The sequence below is a fragment of the Saccostrea echinata genome, unplaced genomic scaffold (genome assembly GCF_033153115.1).
Source record: "Saccostrea echinata isolate AGI-Se365-2 ecotype Australia unplaced genomic scaffold, CSIRO_AGI_Sech_v1 ptg000044l, whole genome shotgun sequence".
Taxonomy (NCBI): Eukaryota; Metazoa; Mollusca; class Bivalvia; order Ostreida; family Ostreidae; genus Saccostrea; species Saccostrea echinata.
The window spans coordinates 1317795-1338938 of record NW_026889793.1 but is presented as its reverse complement, the minus strand read 5'-3'; the positions used below and the strand labels follow the sequence as shown (position 1 = coordinate 1338938).

Below are 21144 nucleotides of genomic sequence, written 5' to 3'. Positions count from 1 at the left end.
GATGTCTGTCTACTAAGATGGATTTTTCACAAATGAAGGTCAATCTCACTCGACTCCCCTATTTATAGTGTCTCTCAATCAAAGATATCTAAACCCCTTTTTCTCTTCTTAGGACCTCCTCGGGCTAACAAAGGTGCTTTTTTTCTTCTTCTTTTCTTACCGAGATTCAATCTTTGTTTCAGGGCTTGTACTCCGTGAGTTTTGACAGCGTCTTTTAAAGATCTCTTATTTTCTAACACATCTAACCCCGTTCTAGCGGCAGCAGTCAAGGCATGTTTGGCTCCCGTTTTCAGTAAATTTCTCACAACTCCTCTCCCTCTCTGCCCTCTTCTTGTTTTTCTTCTCCCTTTACCTTTTTGACCTTTCTTATTCATCTTTTTAAAAGCTAGACTTCCTCCTCTATTGAGAGCAAATAAGCCCGTATTTTTAACGGCATTAAGTCCATGAGTTAAAAGAGCATTTTTGATATTTTTCCTTTTTTTAATCACATCCGCTCCTATTTTAGCTCCGGCAATCAAGGCTTGATTACGACCCATTTTGACTAGATCTTTAAGAAATCCTCGACCTCTTTGTCGCCGCCGGCCTGAGCCTAATTGGACAGCTTCTTTCAAAGTCATCCCTATAGGTAGGTTCGGTACCATTCCCGAAAGAAAGTCTATAAAATTTCCTCCTCTTTGAGATTTCAAATACTGGCGAATTCCCTTTAAATGGGGTGGAAGAAATATGGATGGTATTGGCAATCCAGTAGGATTGGGGGTAAGGGCTCCAGTCAATCCAGAGATAATTCCACCTACAACACCGTGTCCTTTTTGACGTAATAAACCTCTATGATAGACAAACTGTCCGTGTCCTCTTTGTCTCAATAATCCTGGATGATACTGCATGTTTTCATGACTCGTGTCAGACTGACCTAAATGCACTCCAGGGACTCCTTTTTATACCCCTCCTGTCTTAAGGTTGAATACAATACAGACAGCATATCAGACAAGTCATCACTCCCAATAGGATGTAACAAAAAAGATGTACACTCATCTCAGTACACTTTTCTGAAATGAAGTTTCACGACCGATTTTCCATTTAAAAAAGGCATGGGAGTCCCTAAAGGAGTCATGATATGAATCTCAATGCTATCGAAATGTTTTTTACTCAGTTTCAAATATTCCGCTCGAACAGGTTCCCATTTAGCTTGTTTTTTATCTTCCAGATTGAGTGTACAAGGAACCACTCTTAATAATTTCAAGGCATTGGATCCTACCGTCTGGGGTTCAATCAAGTCACAATACACGTACATGGAATTCAGATTTCCATATAAATCGACGTTATGGTTGCCCATGTAACTCACGTTGATCCATTTGGTTTCTGTATCGTTCTGAAGCATCACCTTCTTACTTTCTATTCCTAACTTATAAGCTAAGGCTGTGGGAAAACGAATGCATAAGGGATTTTTTCTAAGTTCTCTCCCCGTAAACTGATACATCACTTTATCATATTTGTCATGATAGACTAATTTCATGACATTCTTTTGTCTAGGATCACCCAAAAACTTCCATAATTTATTCAAAGTTCTTTCCAGTCCAAGACTGATTTCATTTGTTAAAGCCATGGGATGAATGAAGGGCCCCGGTCTAAAGTGAATTCGTTTAATTTCCATCTTCTGGTCTTCCGTTATGAGATTAGCAAATTCAGTATGGTCCCAATCTAACAGTACAGGACATTGCCTTAATGGCAGCGCCTCTATGGTTTTCATTTTAAATCTGCCCCATTTAAAGGCACTAGGTTCTTGGAGTTTTGGAACATAAAGCTGAGGAAGCAGGATGTCAAAATAAGCTTCCTCTTCTGTGATGTTTTTCAATGAAATGGGATACATCAATTCTGTTAAAGCCACTTCCCATTGTCCATCTGTTAAATCTACTGTTTGTGGTAATAAGGTTTTAAATTGAGCAGTCGTATTACTCGGAAAAGATTGCATGGACCCATCACTGGGTAAAGTCATGTAAAAGCCACTGCTCTCGGCCATGTTCAGTGAGATACTGAGACAAAATAACTTAGGACCCTTCTATTTATAACAACACTTTTTTTTTTTTTTTTTTTTTAAATTTTATTGAGGTTTTTTTTTTTTTTTTTACACTTTTTCTTCTTCTTCTTCTTCTTCTGATCTGTAATCAATCACTCTGTCTAAAACACCAAGTCCTTCCTTCTCCATATTGTCTTTGATCTGGGAAAGGGGGATGTGACAATACACATACTGTTTAACGTCGTGATAATCTGAAAATGTCAGTTCTCTTTTCTTCATCTTGAAAAAATGTCTCACACACTCTGCTATGTCGGAGTACCAGAGACTTTCGTTCAGAACCAGAGTCATCGGTGTCGAACGATTCATAGGATGAGTACAGCTGACCCATTTATATTGCTCGTAATGCTGGTTGAATTTCACCCTCACTCTAGTTCCTTTAGGATGCGGGATTTTGACTCTTTTTTCCAGCCACACGTTTTCCAGGGAATGTCCTGGATGATTTTCAAAGAAATCCAGGATCGCTCCTACTTTAGTTTTCATCCACCCTCCTTCCATGTAAATAAACCGAGTGACGGGGCTCTCACAATACCAACGATACTGCATCTTTTTAAAACACGTCTGACTTGGACAATGAACTTTTTCAGAATGAATGATTTTTTTTTTGGGTCATACCTCTTTATATAACCTTATCCAATCTATTTTTAGCATCTCAGGAAAAACCAATCAACAGTTTTTTTTTTTTTTTTGATTTTATGATTTATTTCCTTCATATCTACATAATGGACAAAGTCTGTAGCAAATCTTGACGAAGTTCTCGACACATTTCACACAGCATGGATACTGTCGGCATTGTTGGCACTTCCATCTTCCCTCCGTATTTTCCTCCCAGCAGGTCAGGCATTTCTTTAAGGCTCTCTTCCTGGTGACTTTGACCCATAGGGGCACCATATTCTCTGCCCCGTACTTCCATGTGAAATATTTCACGCACCAACTACATCCACAGGTCTCCATGGAAGGGGGATCATCCACAAACCAGTGAGGAAAAGCCATTTCACAATGCTCGCAAAATTGATAAGTTCTGTGATGCCATCCGGGATGGTCATACACCGTAAATGTACGCTCATGGATCACCTCCCTATCACAGTAATGACAGTAATACTTTTCTACCTCAATGAAATACTTCAGTCTCCACATAAAAATCATGATGAAATGTGGTGGTAGTGGTGAATTTTTTTTTTTCCAAAAAAGCTCAGCTTTAAATACCTTTGGATCTGACTATTTATAGTCGCTTTGAAAAAACCCACACGTGCTTCACACGTTCTTACTCTATTTAAGTCTATTGGTTTTTCCAAAGTCAAAAAATAAATTTTTTAAGTCTATTGGTTTTTCCAAAGTCTAAAAATAAATTAAAAAAAAAAACAAAAAAAAAAAACAGGTTTTTACCTAGGGCATAAACTTGGCACCGATTCAAGTCATCAAGCTGCCTATTGTGACGTCATCACATGTATTCAGCTGAGAAAAATAAGACCTGGTTTGTTTATAGTTTTTTTATTATTATTATTATTATTGTTCAAATCGACACAAGGGACAATTTCTGTAAGAAAGCCGTATAATGGACTTGTAACACTTTTCACAGCAGGGATATTTCATACACTGTTGACATTTCCATTTTCCTTGGGTGTTTTCTTCCCAGCAGGAGGGGCATCTCTCGATCTTGGTATTTCTTCTCATGCGCTTAGCCCAACGTGGCATCATAAAATCAACCCCATATTTCCACAGGTAATATTTCAGGCACCAATCACAGCGAAAATACCACAAACTAGGGGGATCGTCTACTTCCCAGTGAGGTATACGTTCTCCACATTCATTACATCCCCAATACCAACCAATAAGGTCGTCGTCGTCACTGTCATACTCAGGTAATCTGCTGATCTCTCTCAACTGCCTATGGCAATGAGGACAGGCACTATTTTCTTGGTGAAGAAAATACGACATTCTCCACACAGAAGGCATGATTGAAAAAAATGAGCACAGTGAACTCAAAGCTAAGATTTATATATACCTTGGGATATCTATTTTTAGTCGAAGCGGAAAAACCAACAACACCAGAATTTTTTTTTTTTTTCTTAGGTTTAATTCACAACAACAACAACAACATTAAATTAACAAACATGGAATACTTTTGCATAGTTCTTTTTGAATAGGAAAAGTTCTCCTCATGTACAAATATTCTGTTTCACAAGCACAGTCCATGATGTCGTATCCTTCTCTGAGCACTTTGTTTACATAATCTTTGATACAATCTCGGACTTCTTCCATCCATTTCCCTTGAATCCAGGTCCTTGCTGGTGCCTCTGTTTTGTGAGCCAAGACGTATTTGACTTTCCATTTGAATTCCTGATACTGGGGTCGCCATGACCCTAATAATACTATTATGAGTGGTGCACATTCATGGTCCGGTAATTTGAATCTCTTATACAGGTACACATCATTGAGTCCTGTTTCTCCCGGATTCTTATCCATGAAATCTTGGATGCATTCCTCTTTGTTTTTCATCCATTCTCCTTTTTTAGTGGAACCTGTATGCTCTTGCATTTTCCAACGATACTCGGAGCTTAAAAATTCCATGTTGTGCTCTGTCCTCAGTCAGATCAGAAATGAAAAAAAATTTGTTGTTTTCCCCATTTTATATATACTCTGTGGTGTATCTATTTTTTTTTAAAAGACATTAACTCTGTGCATTCGTGGTCTTCTTAGGGGTAGGTGTATGATGCATCATCGTAGGACTAGGCATGATATAACCCACTGAAGAACTCACACATACCATCCAATATTCTCGATTAGGATCGTGTAAAGCTAACATGACCACACTGGTGACGATGAGAGATACACAGATCAATAATTGTGCGAAATAAACGATTTCTTCTCGGGGAACATTCTCTCCGCAAAATTTCCAGTGAGGAGTTATTGGATGAGATCCGTTTGGGGAATCCATGAATCGAAACTAGGGGGATATCCTTTCCACCGAACTTTGACTTCTTGAATGATTTTTTCCCCTAGGCGTCGCTTTTTATACCCCAAGATTTCCTCCACTTCGTACAGGTCGTCTTTTTTAATGATCTTTTGTAATTCTTTCTCGTAAAAAGTCCCTTCTAATTCCTCTCCGTTATAATCTTGCACTCTATACACGTAAGGATACCTTCCAGGAACTCTTTTTGAAATGGTAAACAGTTCTGTGGTTCAGTTAGGTAAATATCCTTTTTCAAATGTGCGCTTGGCTTTACTGATGCGTACCCGATCTCCTTCTTTAAACTGAGGTTTAGGAAACTGTTTCCGATTGGATTTCCCATATAAAGTTTTCCAGACTTTTAACACATTAGAAGCATTCACTTGAGCTGGTGTTCTTTGGATACTGCGATGATAAGTGTGATTGTAAGCATACACTAAATCCGGTAAGATCTCTAAATACCGTCTGGTTTTATGACGGGTGAAATAACGCCACATGCGTGCTTTGAGAGTACGCTGAAATCGTTCCACGATACTGGCTTTGGTGTCCGTATTACGAGTGGTAAAAAATGAATGGATTTAAAAGCTTGTAAGAATTCTCGATTGGTAAATTCTTTTCCTTGATCCGATTGAATGCGGACGGGACGTCGACCGTCTTGTTGAAAAATCTCTCGTAATCCTCGAATCATTTCCTTTCCCGTTTTCTGTTTTAAAGGCAACACCCAGGCATATTTAGATAAGACGTCAATGGCACACAATAAAAACGTATATCCGTCATTGTGTTTCTTTAAACTGGACACATCTGCTAAATCTAATTGCCATTGTTCGTCTATATCCGTCACTCTAGTCTGTTGTCTCCGGAATTTTCTTTGAATGGGTTTATGTAAGGTATACGTATCTTGCTCTTTTAACCATTCTCGAATCTTTTTCAAGGAAATCTTATGTCCCAGACTTCTGACCTGACGATACAAAGCTTGTAGTCCTCCGTACCCTCTTTTAGGATCATAATAAATCTCTTTTAAAATGTCTTCCACTGGTTTCTTTTTCATATCTTAGGTAATGAAAGCCAATTTTCGTCGATCTGTTCTAATCTCTTGTTCGGTAAACTTGGACTGAATTTAGATTTTTTGATGGCCTTCGCTAAATTTAACAGAGGTCTAGGAGTGGATTTTTTTATTCCTCTATCTCCTACAGGTCTACTAATAGGGGTCAAAAATGAAGAAGAAGCATCTTTAAATCCACTATCGCCCTCGTCCTCACTATCACTGAGGATACTTTTAGGAGTACTGATTTTTCCAGGTCTCTGCATGGCTTTTATAAGGTTTCCATTGCTCACGTATTCCAGAGGAGTACGCGTCTCTTTTAAAGCTTGAGCAAATTCATCTAATCCTTTAGGAAGGGGATGGTTTTTACGAGAACGAGATCTCATACTATCAGCCATTAAATCCACAATGTTAGAATCGGGAACTTTTTGACCTCGATAACTAATTTCACCTTCCTTATTCCAACTCAACACCTTGGTTTTCTTTAAATGATTTAATAATAATCCAGCTTTTCTTTTCATGTTTTTATTCACTGTTTCAAGAATTTCATCTTCAATCTCAGCTGGGGCTGCTGGTAATGCTGCTCCTGCTGCTGGAGCTGCTGAAATTTTAGGTTTAGAAATAGGTTCCTGTCTAGCTTGTTGTAAATAATTCCTATATCGATGAAGTTCCTGGCCATATAAAGCGACTTTTTCTTCTGGGGTTAAATCTTCACGTCTTGTAATCTCGTCCAATTCCTGACCTAAACTGATGGTAGATTGAAATTCCGGAGGTTTGGGTAATTTTGCCTTGAGATCATTCAATAAGGCTTCGGGAACTAACACCATTTTACGACTCATTTTTTTTTTCTTCTTCTTCTTCTTGATGACTTTATAGACGGACTGACCGGCACCCAACAGTAAAGGTGCTGCTGAGATTAAAAGGGGTAAAATGTTTCCTCCTTTTTGTTGAAGTAATAAAGCTCGTCGTTTATGGACAGATTGAGGTTTGACCAGTCTCCTGAAGATGTGTTTCTTAGGAGCTAGTTTTCGTTTATGAGCCGAACTGAGAGGTAACACTCCTTTTAATAGGTTGTACACGATCTCGCAGATTTTGAGAATACAATCTCCAGAACAATGTTTTAAAATACCCGTCTTTAATGGAGAGGAATAGTGAGGGTCAGATAACACTCTTAAAAGAGGCCAGTGAGGTTTTAATCGTGTAGAACAGCAAGTCCTTCTTTTCTTCTTCTTAGCCATCCTGGGGTTAAAATGAGGACATGTCCCAGGTTTCTCTCCTTTTTATACTCTCAAGGAGGAGGAGCATACATGTCGTGTTTGTCCTTCTCGTGTTTGTCTCTATTTTTCTGGGTGACGTAGATTTTGGAACAATATCGACATTTATATCTCATTCCTTTAGGAAGTGTAGGTGTAGAGGCGGTCAGAGGTTGAAAGCGTGCTATTTTAGGAGTGTGAATGGGTACTTTAATTCTAGGAGAGGGAATTCCTACATTGACTCGAGGAAACACTTCTAAATCGGTAGCTCTTTGACTGCCTATGGGCCCCATAGGACGATCCATTCTCATTTCAGCTTGTTTCTTTAATAACTCCCCAATAGTTTTTTGTCTTTGTTCCTTATAATACTGATTGATTTCGTTTTTCAGACTTTCGGGCATGGCTTTTCGTTGAGCTGGAGTCTTGGGAGTCTTTTTTTTTTCTTTCTACCACCAGGGGCTTTTCTTTGAGTAGGTTTTCTCTTTTGAGGTTTTCTCTTAGGAGGTTTTCTCTTCTTTCTGGTCTTTTGAGCTGCTCCTCCTACTCGCACCATCCAATCGGGAAACACTCTTTGTTTCTTATTATCGACTCTGACTACCACACTTTTCAAACGACGGACACGTCGTTTCTTAGGTGCATTCCATTTAAATAAATGACGAATGATGACTCCGCCTAGAAATCCGGCTCCTCCGCGTTTTAAAATGGCATTTTTTCTGTCTTGATCACTCGCCGACTTATCGGCTATGATGCTTAAATCTTGATGATGATTATTAATAAACTTTTGAGTCTGTTTATTGATGGGTAAGACCCCACGTATCAAATTTCGAGCTCCCATAGCAAACCAATTCAATAAGGCTTTACGCCCTAATTCGATTAAATGAGCTCGCTTGGCAGGATCTCGTTCCCGCTGTAAACGTCGTAACGTTTTCACTAATTTACTCTTGGCCGAGAGAGGTCGACCCATGACGACTGTATAATGATGAATGACAAGTGTAATGTTGGTACATTTTTATTTATACTCTTGTGGCATGTGTACAGTCAACCATTCAAACAATCGACTTCTCAATCTGTATTCGTCTGGGGTCTGTGGATTCAAGTCCACCAGGAGATACCCGTGAGGAACACTGGTGGCTTCTTGATAGGCCGACATCAAATGTGGTAAGGCTAACTGTCGACTCAAGACACTGATTTGAGATTTGTCTCTGGGATTTTTAAACAACACTAAATAATGAGCATTCAAACTAATGGTGCGATGCTGTGGTGCCCGATCAAATAAGTTCTGAGTGATGTAAATCACACTGGTATTCCGATGATGCGCTTTACGGGTAAACCAATCCACGATCGATTCGATGGCTTTTCCTCCCATCATGTCGTCAAAAATGAGTAAGTGAGGAATAGTTAAATTGGCCACTAATTTCTCATCGTCTTCTGGAATATTTCGAATGAAGGAGACCCGATCTGTTAAAGAAGTGTAAGCAGGTTGCCATTCCCGATAACATCAGACAATTTTTTGTGGCATGGGGGTAATCCAATGTAAATTTTCCACCAATTTCTTGACAAATTCCATTTTTCCCGATTTAGAAGGTCCTGCTACCACCATGGTAAATTCGTGTTTCAATTGAAAAGACGGGAGTGTCTCCTCAGGTTGCATGATGACAAATGAAGAGAAAAATAGGGTTTCAATCCTTTTTATTCATAGTCAACACAGAAATATACGCTGGGTTCTCTTCACATCGGCTCGACAGATGGGGCAATACCGGAAGGTGGGAGCACATAATGAACAGCAACATACGTGTCCGCAAGGGAGTAAAGCCATTTGTAATTCTCTCTCTAAACAAATGTGACATTTTCCTGTGGCCTGGATCTCTGTAGAGGTTTGGTCTAGTAGAGGTTTGATTTCAGGTGAAGGTTTGTATCCCGCCCGGAGTAAATGGTTAATGAATACATTCATCACCCACTCACGTCCTTCATAGGTATTGATGTAGGGACAATTAGGGTTCCAATAAGCATGTTCTACATAAGGATCGTCTGTAGGTTCCCAGAGGTTTAAAGTCATACCACAATGAAAACAGATGGTCTTATCACTCACTCCTCTGTAATAAAATCCGGCTTTGGCTAGGTCGGGTATTAATCCTTTTAAAGAATCGGGCCATCGATCATCAAAGGTAGCTTCTCTCTTTAAGAGCAGAGCATATTTAGGGTAAACAGGAAGGTAGTCTGGCTCCTTATCAACACCAGCCATGACTGAAGTGTTATATTATTCCCCCCCCCTTTTTATAACCCCTCATTTTTGGGGGTTTTCCCCATAAAATAACAACAACACTTAAAATACAGTTTGTTTGTTTTTTTTAATAACCATAAGGTAAAGTGTTATAATCTTCCATCAATTGTCTCTTATCATAGACAATTCTATATTGTTTTTCTAAAGGTATTGTCTTGACTTCATGTTGACGAGTCCTCTGTATTTTGTAGGGATACGAGACTTGGATTTCGTCAATTTCTTTCTGGAGCATTTTTTCTAAAGTCTCTGGTGACACGATCTGAGAGGCCCGATAATTGAGAGTCAATCCTTTGACTTTACACATGGATTTTCCCTTGGCTGTGAGGTAAGCATAATTTTTTGGGCCTCCTGACATGAATTTGATAATGTGGTCCCCGTCTAATTCGTCTGTCCATTCTCCTAAACTGTTGCCAAGGGTAGGATTAAATTGTCCCTCCTCATGTTGGTATATGATACTGTCCGTGTCGAAATAAAGGACCCGATCTCCCAAAGGTTGTAAAGTCTCGTAGAGGTGTAATCGGGCATGGGCGGTAGTGAAACAGGCCAGTACCACGTTTCCGAAGGGACACTCTTCCACGAATTCCTGTTTCTCTTGATAATTGACCAGCATCATGTCCGATTCGGCCTGCTCTTTATTTTCTAAGAGTTCTATCCCTTTGATGTCAATGGTCGAATCTTGTAAGAGTTGCTGTAGTTCCTCTTCTTCGGTCAAGTATCGAGTTTTAGGTAATAACAGGCGTTGAGCGAATTTTCCCCACAAGCAATTTAAAAAGAGTTTGGCTATCGTTCTTAGCACTGGATTTTTTTCTATACTTAACAGGTCCATCCTGATCCCTTCTCTGTCTAAGACTTTAAGAATGTAATCTAGTTTCTGTTCCTCCGTCTGACAATCAGGTGGGAATCCAGAAGCTTCCTGTTTGATCTTTAAGAAGGTATCGATGTAAGATCTGAATAAATCTCGACTGCTTTGTGAAAAATGCCAAACCTCGTAAATCCGCTCTAAGGTATATCCCATGTCCAGGGCTTTATGTAATTCTGTAGTCACCCAGGTACCCGTAAGACTGCGTTCCTGGTCTGCGTGTTGACATCGATGTTTAGAGGTAGAGTCCTGTCGTTCCGCACACGTTCGACATAAGGGAAACAATAACTTGCCTCCCGTGCGATAAGGTAAAACGGGGTGATAGAGGCCTCGGGGTGGTAGGACCCGACAGTGAATGAGGCCGAAATAAGTTCTCACGTCCTGGAATTGGTCTGTTATGATCTGAGGATGGCCTAGGGGGAAAGGTCTGTGTTTTAATACGTAAGGGTATAAGGAACAGACGTCCACGTATCTCATGTCCCCCTCCTCACAATATAATTTAGTGGCATTAGTCCGACCTCCGTACAGGGCTTCTCGGGGGTTCAAAGGATCTGGAATGTCCAGGTCTCGTACATAATTCTGTAGAGTTACCTCTCTTTGTACCTGTTGATCGAATTCGTGCTCCCAGATGCTACGGAGGGAGTACCCCATTTCCTCTAAAACAGAACTCCGTCTTAAAGTTTCCTCGTGTAATTGTTCATAGGTAAATTGGGTCCGGTGAGGATGACTTTCGGTCTGTAAATTCGGATAGCAGGTGGGGCATCCGTGCCAATAGCATCCGTAAAATTCGTAGACGGTGCGAGTGGCTTCCTGGTATCCGTCGACGGTATAACTTCCGATCTTGACTTCTCCCCCGTTTCTAGCATGTTGGATGTGAGATCCGGTCTGGTGACTCATCCAGCTTAACCACCGACAGGCTTTGGCGGAATATCGACGCGCAGGCTGATACCCCAGGTTGGGAATGATGGCAATGGTCTCTTTGGGCATGAATCCTCGACGGTAAGCTAAATTGGCCGCACTGGCAAAAGTGATGGATTCCTGGAAGGGGTCTACATGGACCAAGCTCTTGAGGGTGGCTCTAAACTGAGCACAGCATCGTCGTAAAATATCGACGTCCGAAATACAATAGTCTAAAAATTCCTTCTGGAAGTCAAACACTTTTCCGGCTTGTTGTTCGTACCATTGATAAAAAGCCTGTCGTCCACTAATAGACATGTCGTCCGGATTGTAGTAAGCTGCCGGTGGATAAGGCCCCACGTAATTATGGTTGTGTTCCGTATTAAAAAAGTGTGGAAAATATCCTTTCTTCAGTTCGGTGAATCCGAAAGCAGAGGGCATCTTGGACAGGGCAAAAGGTAAAAAATTATAGGAATCGATGAATTTCAGTCCGCAGATTTGCATGGATAAGATTTTACTGCCGTTCATGATGACGGTAGGTTTCAGGCAGGCGGTATGAACCAGGTAATTTAAAATGAACTGTCCGTCGTATCCTTTGAAATTGTGGGCGATGATGATGGCCTCGTCGTGTAATAAAGCGGAATTCTTATTTCCTGTAGTGGGTTGTAATTACCAGTCCATGAACTGCCTTAAGGTCTCTGGCCCTCGGAACACGTGTTGACGGGGTCCCATGTGTCGACAGTGAGGACAGGGATCTTCTATGGGTAAGTGACCGCAATGTTGACATACGCGGTGTGCCACACACAGGTTAGGGACGTGGATGCCGGTTTCCTGCGTACATTCGAAATCGAAATAGATGTAGAACTGTAAGGTCTCTTTGCCTTTCTTTTTCTTTTTCTCGGGCTTGAGTTGAACGTAGCACTGATGATCCATGTCTACGGTTTTCTTACAGATCTTACATTGTTTCTGTCCTCCGCAATGGTGATGAGGGAGTAACTTTTTAGGCATCCATTTCTGACAGTGCCTACATCGTCCCATTAAACTGCATACGGTGGTGGCCGTATTCTTACTGTGAGGCTGCAGATGGTTTTCGTAGCAAGTCCTACTCTTAAAAAATCCCTGGCACTGGCTACATTGAATGTGGCTCCCGTCTGGAGGGCAGGGAGTGTTAGTTTAACAAAAATTACATCGGTGAGGGCACTGGGTACGATGGTGTTCAATATGACTGTAGCCCACGTCGCAATGATCACAGTAGTATTGATTGCCCGTCACACCAGGCATAGATATGATGGCATCGTAATGATGGTTGTTTAACAGGACATTCAAACAAGTTCCCTCTCCGTAGCCTTTGTAAACGGGTTCTAAGGTGAGTTTAGAGTTTGATATTTGACATTTTGCAGCATGTCTCTAAATAATCGCCGAACAAAGCCTCTGTTTTCCTCCTCTGGAAATTCCTTAAAATTCACACTGTAGACATCTTCTTTAGCTTTAAATTTTCTGGAATGCTTGGCTTGATTCAGTCTCACTTGATAATATTGGGAAATGGCCTTTGGCTTCTGGGGTGGTGAATGGGCTGATGAGTGTGGTTCTTCATCCGACACAGTCCTTTGTTGTTCTTGTTGGACTTGGGCTCTCTGCGTTCTCTCTAATATTCTCGCATTTCTTTTTCTGAGCGCTAATTCTCTGTGTTTATTGTTGGAAATAATTCTTTCTAACTCTTTCGCCCGTCTTCTCCATCTCATCAGTTGCTGGGCATGTAACAGTTTTTTCATAGCAGAATCCATGTCGACAGCTGATGGAACTGACAACAGAATGAGCTTCAAGTCAGAAACATGCAATACTTATACAGTGTATGACGTCATAATGGCTAGGTTTTTCCAGGTGAGTGCTGAGAACGTGCAGGTTTTTCCAGATCTCACATCTCATATCTCAGGAATTTCCAGATCTCAGAAAGTGCTGAGCGCGTGGGGTTTTTTCCAGATCTCTGACCTTGACCTCGGGGGTGCACTGAGTTGACCCCCATCCCCCCAGAGGCCCAAAAGTGCACTCAGTTTACCCCCCATCCCCCCCGGGCCCAAAAGTGCACTCAGTTGACCCCCCTACCTAGGCGCCTTATACTACTACTGTCCCTCTCCTCAAGTTCAGAGAGAGAGAGAGAGAGAGAGAGAGAGAGAGAGAGAGAGAGAGAGAGAGAGAGAGAATTAGGAAGTAAAGTATGAAAACCATTTGAAAGATTTTGAATATTGAACAAAAAATATCTTAACAGACGGTATGAATTATTTACATAAAAATTAATAGTCATAAATATTGAACAAGCTTTTTACTAAAATTATGATGAAGTAAAGTTATAGATTTCAGCGTCAGTCAGACATGCCGGTTAATGGAAGAATTGTCAGTCGTAAAGCAACATGTTCTTTGACAGACTAAGAGAAGAGGCAAAGGGGTAGGGGTGGGGGGTGGGGGTCTCTTAATTTTCTCAAATACAAATGTAATATATATCATGTCTATATTTCCCACAAAACCTTCAAATTAGGTTTTCTTTTCACAATCAAAAACTACATCCCCCGCCCTCATTTTCCCTGTGATTCCGTGAAGGAAGGGGTCAAAGGTGTCTTCGTCTCAAGGCCCCTCAAACAAAAATCCTGGATCCGTCCCTGCCAGTGGGGCTTTTATGAAATAAAAAAAAAGAAATTCGTTTGCATAAAAAGTACCTGATGTGCTTGCAAATACGTATTCAACCATTTTAAAATCAAATCCCGATAGCTATATTTACCGTGTACTTAATAAATATGTTTTTAAATAATGGCTATTGTTTCGAAATATTTATCATTTTGTGGAGATTTCTAAGCGTGAAAAAAGAAGGCGGAAAAACAGCAACCAAGTCATCGTAATCATGAATTAATTGCTGGATGATCCAATGACAAAGGAATTATTGATATTGATGTCGATGAAATTGTTGCTGGTGACCAAATGTGTGTAAACATTCCAATTTAAAACTGAAACTAAACAAAATAACAAAGTATGGATTGCTGACAATCATAAAAGAACCAAAATTACTTGTCACAGATGATAGGACACAAGAGCCCCCCTCCAGTTTTATCCCCCCTTCCCTGGCTGTACGCTTTTTTTCTATTATTGTTTTCAATATGATTACTTACATTTTTGCTGATTTCGATGCAGAATGTAACGCTTTAATAACTGTACTTTTGCTTAATTGATCAGGACTAGGACAGGTTTTCTACCAAATTATTAAATATATTGAAGAAGGAAAGTGTTTCAAAATTAAAATCGGGATTGGAAATTTGAAGTTTTGGGTGTTTTTGAAGTAAAATTATTTGGAGGCATTTTCAGTAGTGACTTTAACTCTTTTTAAGGATCAGCCGTGGCACACACAGTCTTCAAACTCTCCATGATAAAAGTATTTGTCAGGCTCTTAGGAAGCAATGTCAGGTTTTTTTCAAGGGGGGGGGGGCACAACCAAACATTTTCAATGGGAGTGAGCACTACCAAAAAGGAGGTCATAAGGATGTATTTATTGAGGGGGGCACATCCATAAAGTAGCTTTCTTTTCTGTAAAATACTATGTACATGTACTGCAAAATTATAGGGGGGGGGGGGCGCCCCTCCCCTGTGTTCCAACGGCCACGTTTGATAAAAAACAAAACAAAACAAAACAAAACCATAAATCAGGCAAAAATGGTTTGTTATGTGACTTGAAAAGTAGCATTATAATTGAACATGTTTAAAGTTCCGGTCTATCACTAACGTTGGCAACACTGTAGGACTCTGTAGGAATATAACAGTAACTCTTTCCTAAAGTTAAAGATGTCTTATTCGGATAATGAAATAATTTAGAATACAACTATATTACATGCGTTACCATGGGAATAAAGGTGTTAATAAGCAATCATTTCAAAAATAAAAGTAAATTGTTGTAAGTTGCAATGTTAAAAAAGAATAAAAAGGGTAGGAAAAAACTTGCTAGTAAAATACTTATATATTAGTATTTTATGAAAGAAATGTGATATACTGTGTTGTTAATTGGTTGGCATCGTTAAAAAAAATTTCTGCATATTTTTATCTATATCTTACTTTAGCACACGTGCCCTTGAAGTTTTACCTTCTTTCAAAAAAAAAAAAACAAAAAAAAAAAAAAAAAAAAAAAAAAAAAAAAAAAAAAACCCCAAAAAAAAAAAACAAAAAAAAAACAAACAAACAAAACAAAACAAAACAAAAAAAAAAAAAACCAAAACAAAACAAAACTTTAATCTTCATTGGCAGAACTATAGAGAATGAGAAACCAATAACTTAAAAGGCAATGGCGTGTTCTAAACTTCTCTATTTCAAGAAAATTCAAAACCCATGCACGTTTTTAAATTGTACGTGCAGTAAAGTAAGGGGAAAATGACCTTTGACAGCCCCTCCCCTAGAAGAACAATACTCCCTCTAGATACCGGTAACACGGATCCCTGGTAAAATGTTTAAGAGATTCGCTTATGTATTCTATATATACATGTATGAAGAAAAGAGACTTGTCCTATCCCTCCCCCGGAAATTTGGAAGTTTCAAATTTGTGTAGTAAATAAAAGTAAGGAAAAGATTACCATGGACAGCTCCCCCCTTACAGAACACGCACTCCTTCTAGATAACAAACTATAACACGTATCCCTGGTAAAATGGTTAGGAGAGTGAATTATATATACATGTATGAAGGAAAGCTACTCCCCCAAGGAGGGGGTAACGCTACCCCTCCCCCAAATAGGATTTTTGGGTTTGGACAAGCTGTTTAGGATTTTTTGTTTTGTTTTGTTTTGTTTTTTTGTTTTTTTGCTCGTCAAAACATTTCTGAATCAATTTTTTAGAAGGTACCCCCCCCCCCGGAAAAAAATTCCTGGATCCGCACATGAAACCAATGCAATGAATGTCGCGGAAGAAAAAAAAACTCTCAATGCTAGCGCTACGATAGAGCTTGATAACAACAGATTCTTTCAAAGTTAATTAAAAGATCTCTGTTTAGATGAGACTTATTATTTTCTTTGTAAGGTTATAACTAGCAAAATTAAGAGTTGTGTCTTAACGAGAGATCATCCATTTTTTCCTCAGTCTAGCAGTTCTGCATCATGCAGCCTGTCTCAATGACGTCAATTAATTGCTCCTCTTTATCAGTCTGTTGTCTTACCCACGTTTTTTTTACTGTTAGTAAAATAGAGTAAGTTATATTTTGTTGATGAGATGGTCAAAAAGTAAATATAGTATTTCAGGTCAAGGTTATCCTTAGATGATTTTTTTTAGAGTTTAGGAAACATTTATTGTTATTTATATCACTTGCATTTTCTCTGCTCACTTATATAGCAAATACACGTGAATTCTATTGAATTTTATTAATTTTTAGTTCAGTTGATCTCCATTGTTATTGTAAGAGACTGTGCTACAGAGTAGACTGCAGAGATGGAGGCCAAGTCGAAGTAACGGTGCATGTATCTGATAGTGGATGATACCTAGGATAGTGGATGATATACCTAGGATAATGGATGATACCTAAGATAGTGGATGATACCTAGGATAGTGGGTTTTACCTAGGATAGTGGATGATACATAGGATAGTGGATGATACCTAGGATAATGGATGATACCTAGGATAGTGGATGATACCTAGGATAGTGGATTTTACCTAGGATAGTGGATGATACCTAGGATAATGGATGATACCTAGGATAGTGGATGATACCTAGGATAATGGATGATACCTTGGATAATGGATGATACCTAGGATAGTGGATAATAATTAGGATATAGTGGATGATACATAGGATAGTGGATGGGGTCACTATGCGCGTGGGGTCAGTTTGTCATGGACGGAATAAAGAGACAATAATTTTCTAAGCTTTTTTTTCTAAGAGAGGCATGGATATGTTATTTTATAAAAGAAAGACGACTTTTTAGTATGCGACTGCAGTTATTACAAATCAGCTATGAACAGAGTCGTCGCCAAGTTTCTGGAAATAGGAGAGGGGATTCCCTCTTCTTGGCCATTTTTACCGGTTCTGGTGCTTTTTCAAGTCATTTTTGGACAATTAAACAAAATGTAGTGGTGTGACCTCAGTCAGAAGAGTAATGAATATATTTATTTTATTTATTTTTATTTCAGATATACATGTAATCAGTATTTTCAAGTTTTTTTGTTTTTTTAAAAATAAGAGGTGTGATGCAATCGCACCCAATGACGTTGAATTAAATAAGATATAACTTACAGCCTATTCAGATATAGAACAATAGTTTTTTTGTTGTAAAAATCTAGACAAAATTTTCTTTTGAATAGAGTATCAAGGAACCTCTAAACAATGCACACTAAAGATCGACTTTTAAATCAGTGATAAATTTATCCGTGATCAGCCCTAGGATCTTCAATAAAATACATGTAAAGTCATTCTCAGTTTTTTATTTATGCTAAGCGCCTTGGTTTATGACATCCCAGATCAGAAAAGAAATTAGTGATCCAACAATTTCTTTTGTTCGGTAGAAACGTTTTACAATTTGTCAATTTCTCTCTACATATCTTAGTTGAAAAATCATTCAAATTAGTTTTATTTGACTTCTACTACTTTAGTTCTGTAAAGAAATATATCTTTCTATAAATGAAAGTAAAATATGAAACCATGCTGCTCCGCTGAATGAGATGTTTATGATTATAAAGTGTGTGTTTTATTTTTTGGACTGTGTGCTTTGTTTTTGTTTGTTTGATTTGTTTTGTTTACTTTTTAAAAAAGATAAATTTTAACAGTGGTCTACTTCTCACACACATCAATATACCATTTGGGGCATTAGTATACCGTAGCTGCTGGTGAGTGACTTTTTTCTTCAGCTTAAACCGTGATGGAACGATGAATCTTTTAGGATTCCAATCATGATGCTGAAGATCAGGACTGCAAGCAATCTTTGGAAGAAACATTTTTATTTTGTTGAATTGAGTGAAACAATGCGCCAGAAATATGATTTTGCATTTACCCAACATCTTGATCATCTTCATTGCAATGCGATGACAGCAGAAGATATGTATGTAATAGAGAATAGCAATTTCAGTTGGGGGGGGGGGCAAACATTTTCAGTTGGGAGGGGGCACTACCAAACATACAATCCTTGACAAGCCAGAGAGAGAGAGAGAGAGAGAGAGAGAGAGAGAGAGTCATTAGACGTAATTATTGAAGGCACATCCATAAAAAGCTTTGTTTTCTGTAGTACTGTATACTATATATTGGGAGCCCCCTCCTCCCCCCCCCCCTCCTTGTACACACCCCGGTTCCTTCGGGTATGTAAAAACAGAAACAAGTGACAACAGTCCACACTTAATGCGGAGTTCGAAAGTAGATTCATACAACAACCAGTTGACTGAAAAACTTATTAATAAGGAGAAAAGGTCATACTGTTAATAAGATTATTCAAATGCAGACAATACAATTGTCTACATAATCATACATTGTTTTGTTTTTCTCTCATTACCAAAAGAAAAAACAAAACAAAACAAAAAAAAAAAAAAAAAAAAAAAAAAAAAAAAAAAAGAAACCACCACCATAAAAAATTTATAGCGATACCGTTTTCATCAGTTCATCAATCAAAGAGGAACAACTCTAAAATCTCTAAAAATGTAGAAGATGCATGTATGTTTCTCTCCCCTTTGTTGAGTTATTCCTCCTGTTTTTCGAACAATTACTAGTAGTGCCTACATTTTTTTCACGAATACACAGATATACATTTACTGTGAGTTATATAGTTATTTGTTAAAAATCAAAAGGACCGTTGCAAAATAAAAGAAATTAACTACATGTACACGTTTAATTTGCTAGTGTTTTCTATAATAAATAATGTCATACGTTTTCCTCTTTATCAGAAACGACACCATACTTCAGTTAATTATCTACATTGTATCAAAAGTAAAGGAGAAAATATGCCATGAGAATGTAAATTCTGCATCTAAATTGTCTTTTATTTATATCAGCATAAAGAATATTCTTGAATTCATTTGCATTTGCGTGATCAATCGATTGTTTGTATCTTTTGTGTCCCTTGCAAGATTAGACATATTTCACTCATAAAACACCATACTATGTATTTCATATTTAACAGTATTATATAATGTGGTAATTAAATGCATTGGCGTATCGAACAGTATGGAGAGCCCGGGGTTTTTAACCCCTACCATTTTTTTCTCAGGGACATTTTTGTATAGATTTCGAATATTAGATGTTTTATATTCCATTTAGTATTTGATTAGAAAAACAAGTATTCTATTTAACAGAAAACCTAACAACACACACATACAAACAAAACGCATATCATTTTGATTATAGGATACAATCTACTATGGATCGTAGACACCCCCCTCCCCCCTTTTTTTTTACTTTGCTTGATCTGGTTCTGTAATACAGATTTTTTTGTGTTTGGAAAACACAAAGGAGTAGAAAGTATATGTCATTTGTTAACATCGATAGCCACTATTTAAAACGAGTCACAAACTATACTCGGGTATTTGGATCTCTCACTCTTAACTTTAATTTAACTTTAATTGAAAAGAAAAATATTTTGTAACCCCCTCCCCAATGTGTATAATATCCTACAATGTAAAGCTAGGACTTTCATTGAAGATTTTTAAACTGATAATACATGATAACATGAAAAAGGCATCAGTAATTTCAAAAAGCATGTTTCATATAATTATGCTGCAAAGGATAAGTAAATGTTTAAAGCAATATTCGCTACAACTTTGATATTGGAAACTTTTGTTGCAAAATTGTAATTAATTATTTCAATGACAGAAAAAATTTTTATAATAAGATTCTGTTGTTCATATTTGCAATGGAAGAACTATTTATAAACTTTGATTGAAGCAAAATTACATTATTGACGTCCTGTACAATATTGATTTCTATTATAATACTATACATTCCATTGTACAGAAATGTTTCTTCTGAAACAATTTAATACTTTATTGTAGTCTTATTGATCATAAAGGTTTAAATTACATACAAATTTATCATAATAACACATTTTAAGAGCAAAATAAAATTCTCAAAAATTCAGCTCATAACGCTTTAAATTCAAGTTTTTGGTCTTAGTCGTAAGTTCTTTTGTAAAACGGGCCCCTGGCTTTCAAGAAATTTCAACAAATAAGTGGTACAATTAAGGACAAAGTATAGTGAAACTTAGTGTACCTCCAGATCGATCATAAATATCACACTATTCAATGTACATTATTTCAGAACCTATCAGAAGCAAATGTTGATTTTCCTTTTGATCTAGATAAAGCAGCTGTAAGGAACTCTTATGCAGATTTTATTAAAGAATATATCTCTGAACTACTTTCATATCTCACTTTAAATGGCACTCTGCAGCTGGATACAATTTACAGCAAAATTAAAGAAAACTTAGGTACTGTAGACACAATTAAATGTCTGATTTGTGGCAAATTATGGGAAAAAAGTAAAGTGTGATCTTTGTAAAATTAATATGTGTGCATCTGAGAAATACATGTACAATTATATATACATGTATATATATAAAGAATTTATAAAATATCAGGGTTACATAACTCCCAATTTAAAATACAGCAGTTTATGAAAAGTTGTGCTAACCATCACCTTTCATTTGACCATCTCGAGAAATTCAGAGAAGCTCTTTGGTTGGAATTTTTAAGACCGTTTGTTTCACAATTAGAAACGAAAAATCCCTCGTTCATTATGAAAATTTCACTAAATGGATTGAGTCTCAAAATGATAAATTTCTGTCCTTTATGGTAA

General features: G+C 37.9%; 2 protein-coding genes across 2 annotated transcripts; both read right to left on the bottom strand.

The window, feature by feature from the left end:
• Positions 1 to 8325: 8325 nt before the first annotated feature.
• On the bottom strand, positions 8326 to 9558 carry LOC133201427 (putative inhibitor of apoptosis). The gene is made up of 2 exons (XM_061337230.1): positions 9162 to 9558; positions 8326 to 8774 (listed from the first exon to the last, which is right to left on the bottom strand). The coding sequence occupies exons 1-2, from the start codon at positions 9556 to 9558 to the stop codon at positions 8326 to 8328; spliced, it is 846 nt and encodes a 281-aa protein (XP_061193214.1).
• Positions 9559 to 9664: 106 nt separating this feature from the next.
• Positions 9665 to 11881, bottom strand: LOC133201426 (uncharacterized). The gene has a single exon (XM_061337229.1). It carries the CDS (start codon positions 11879 to 11881, stop codon positions 9665 to 9667), a length of 2217 nt encoding a protein of 738 aa, XP_061193213.1.
• Positions 11882 to 21144: the final 9263 nt, after the last annotated feature.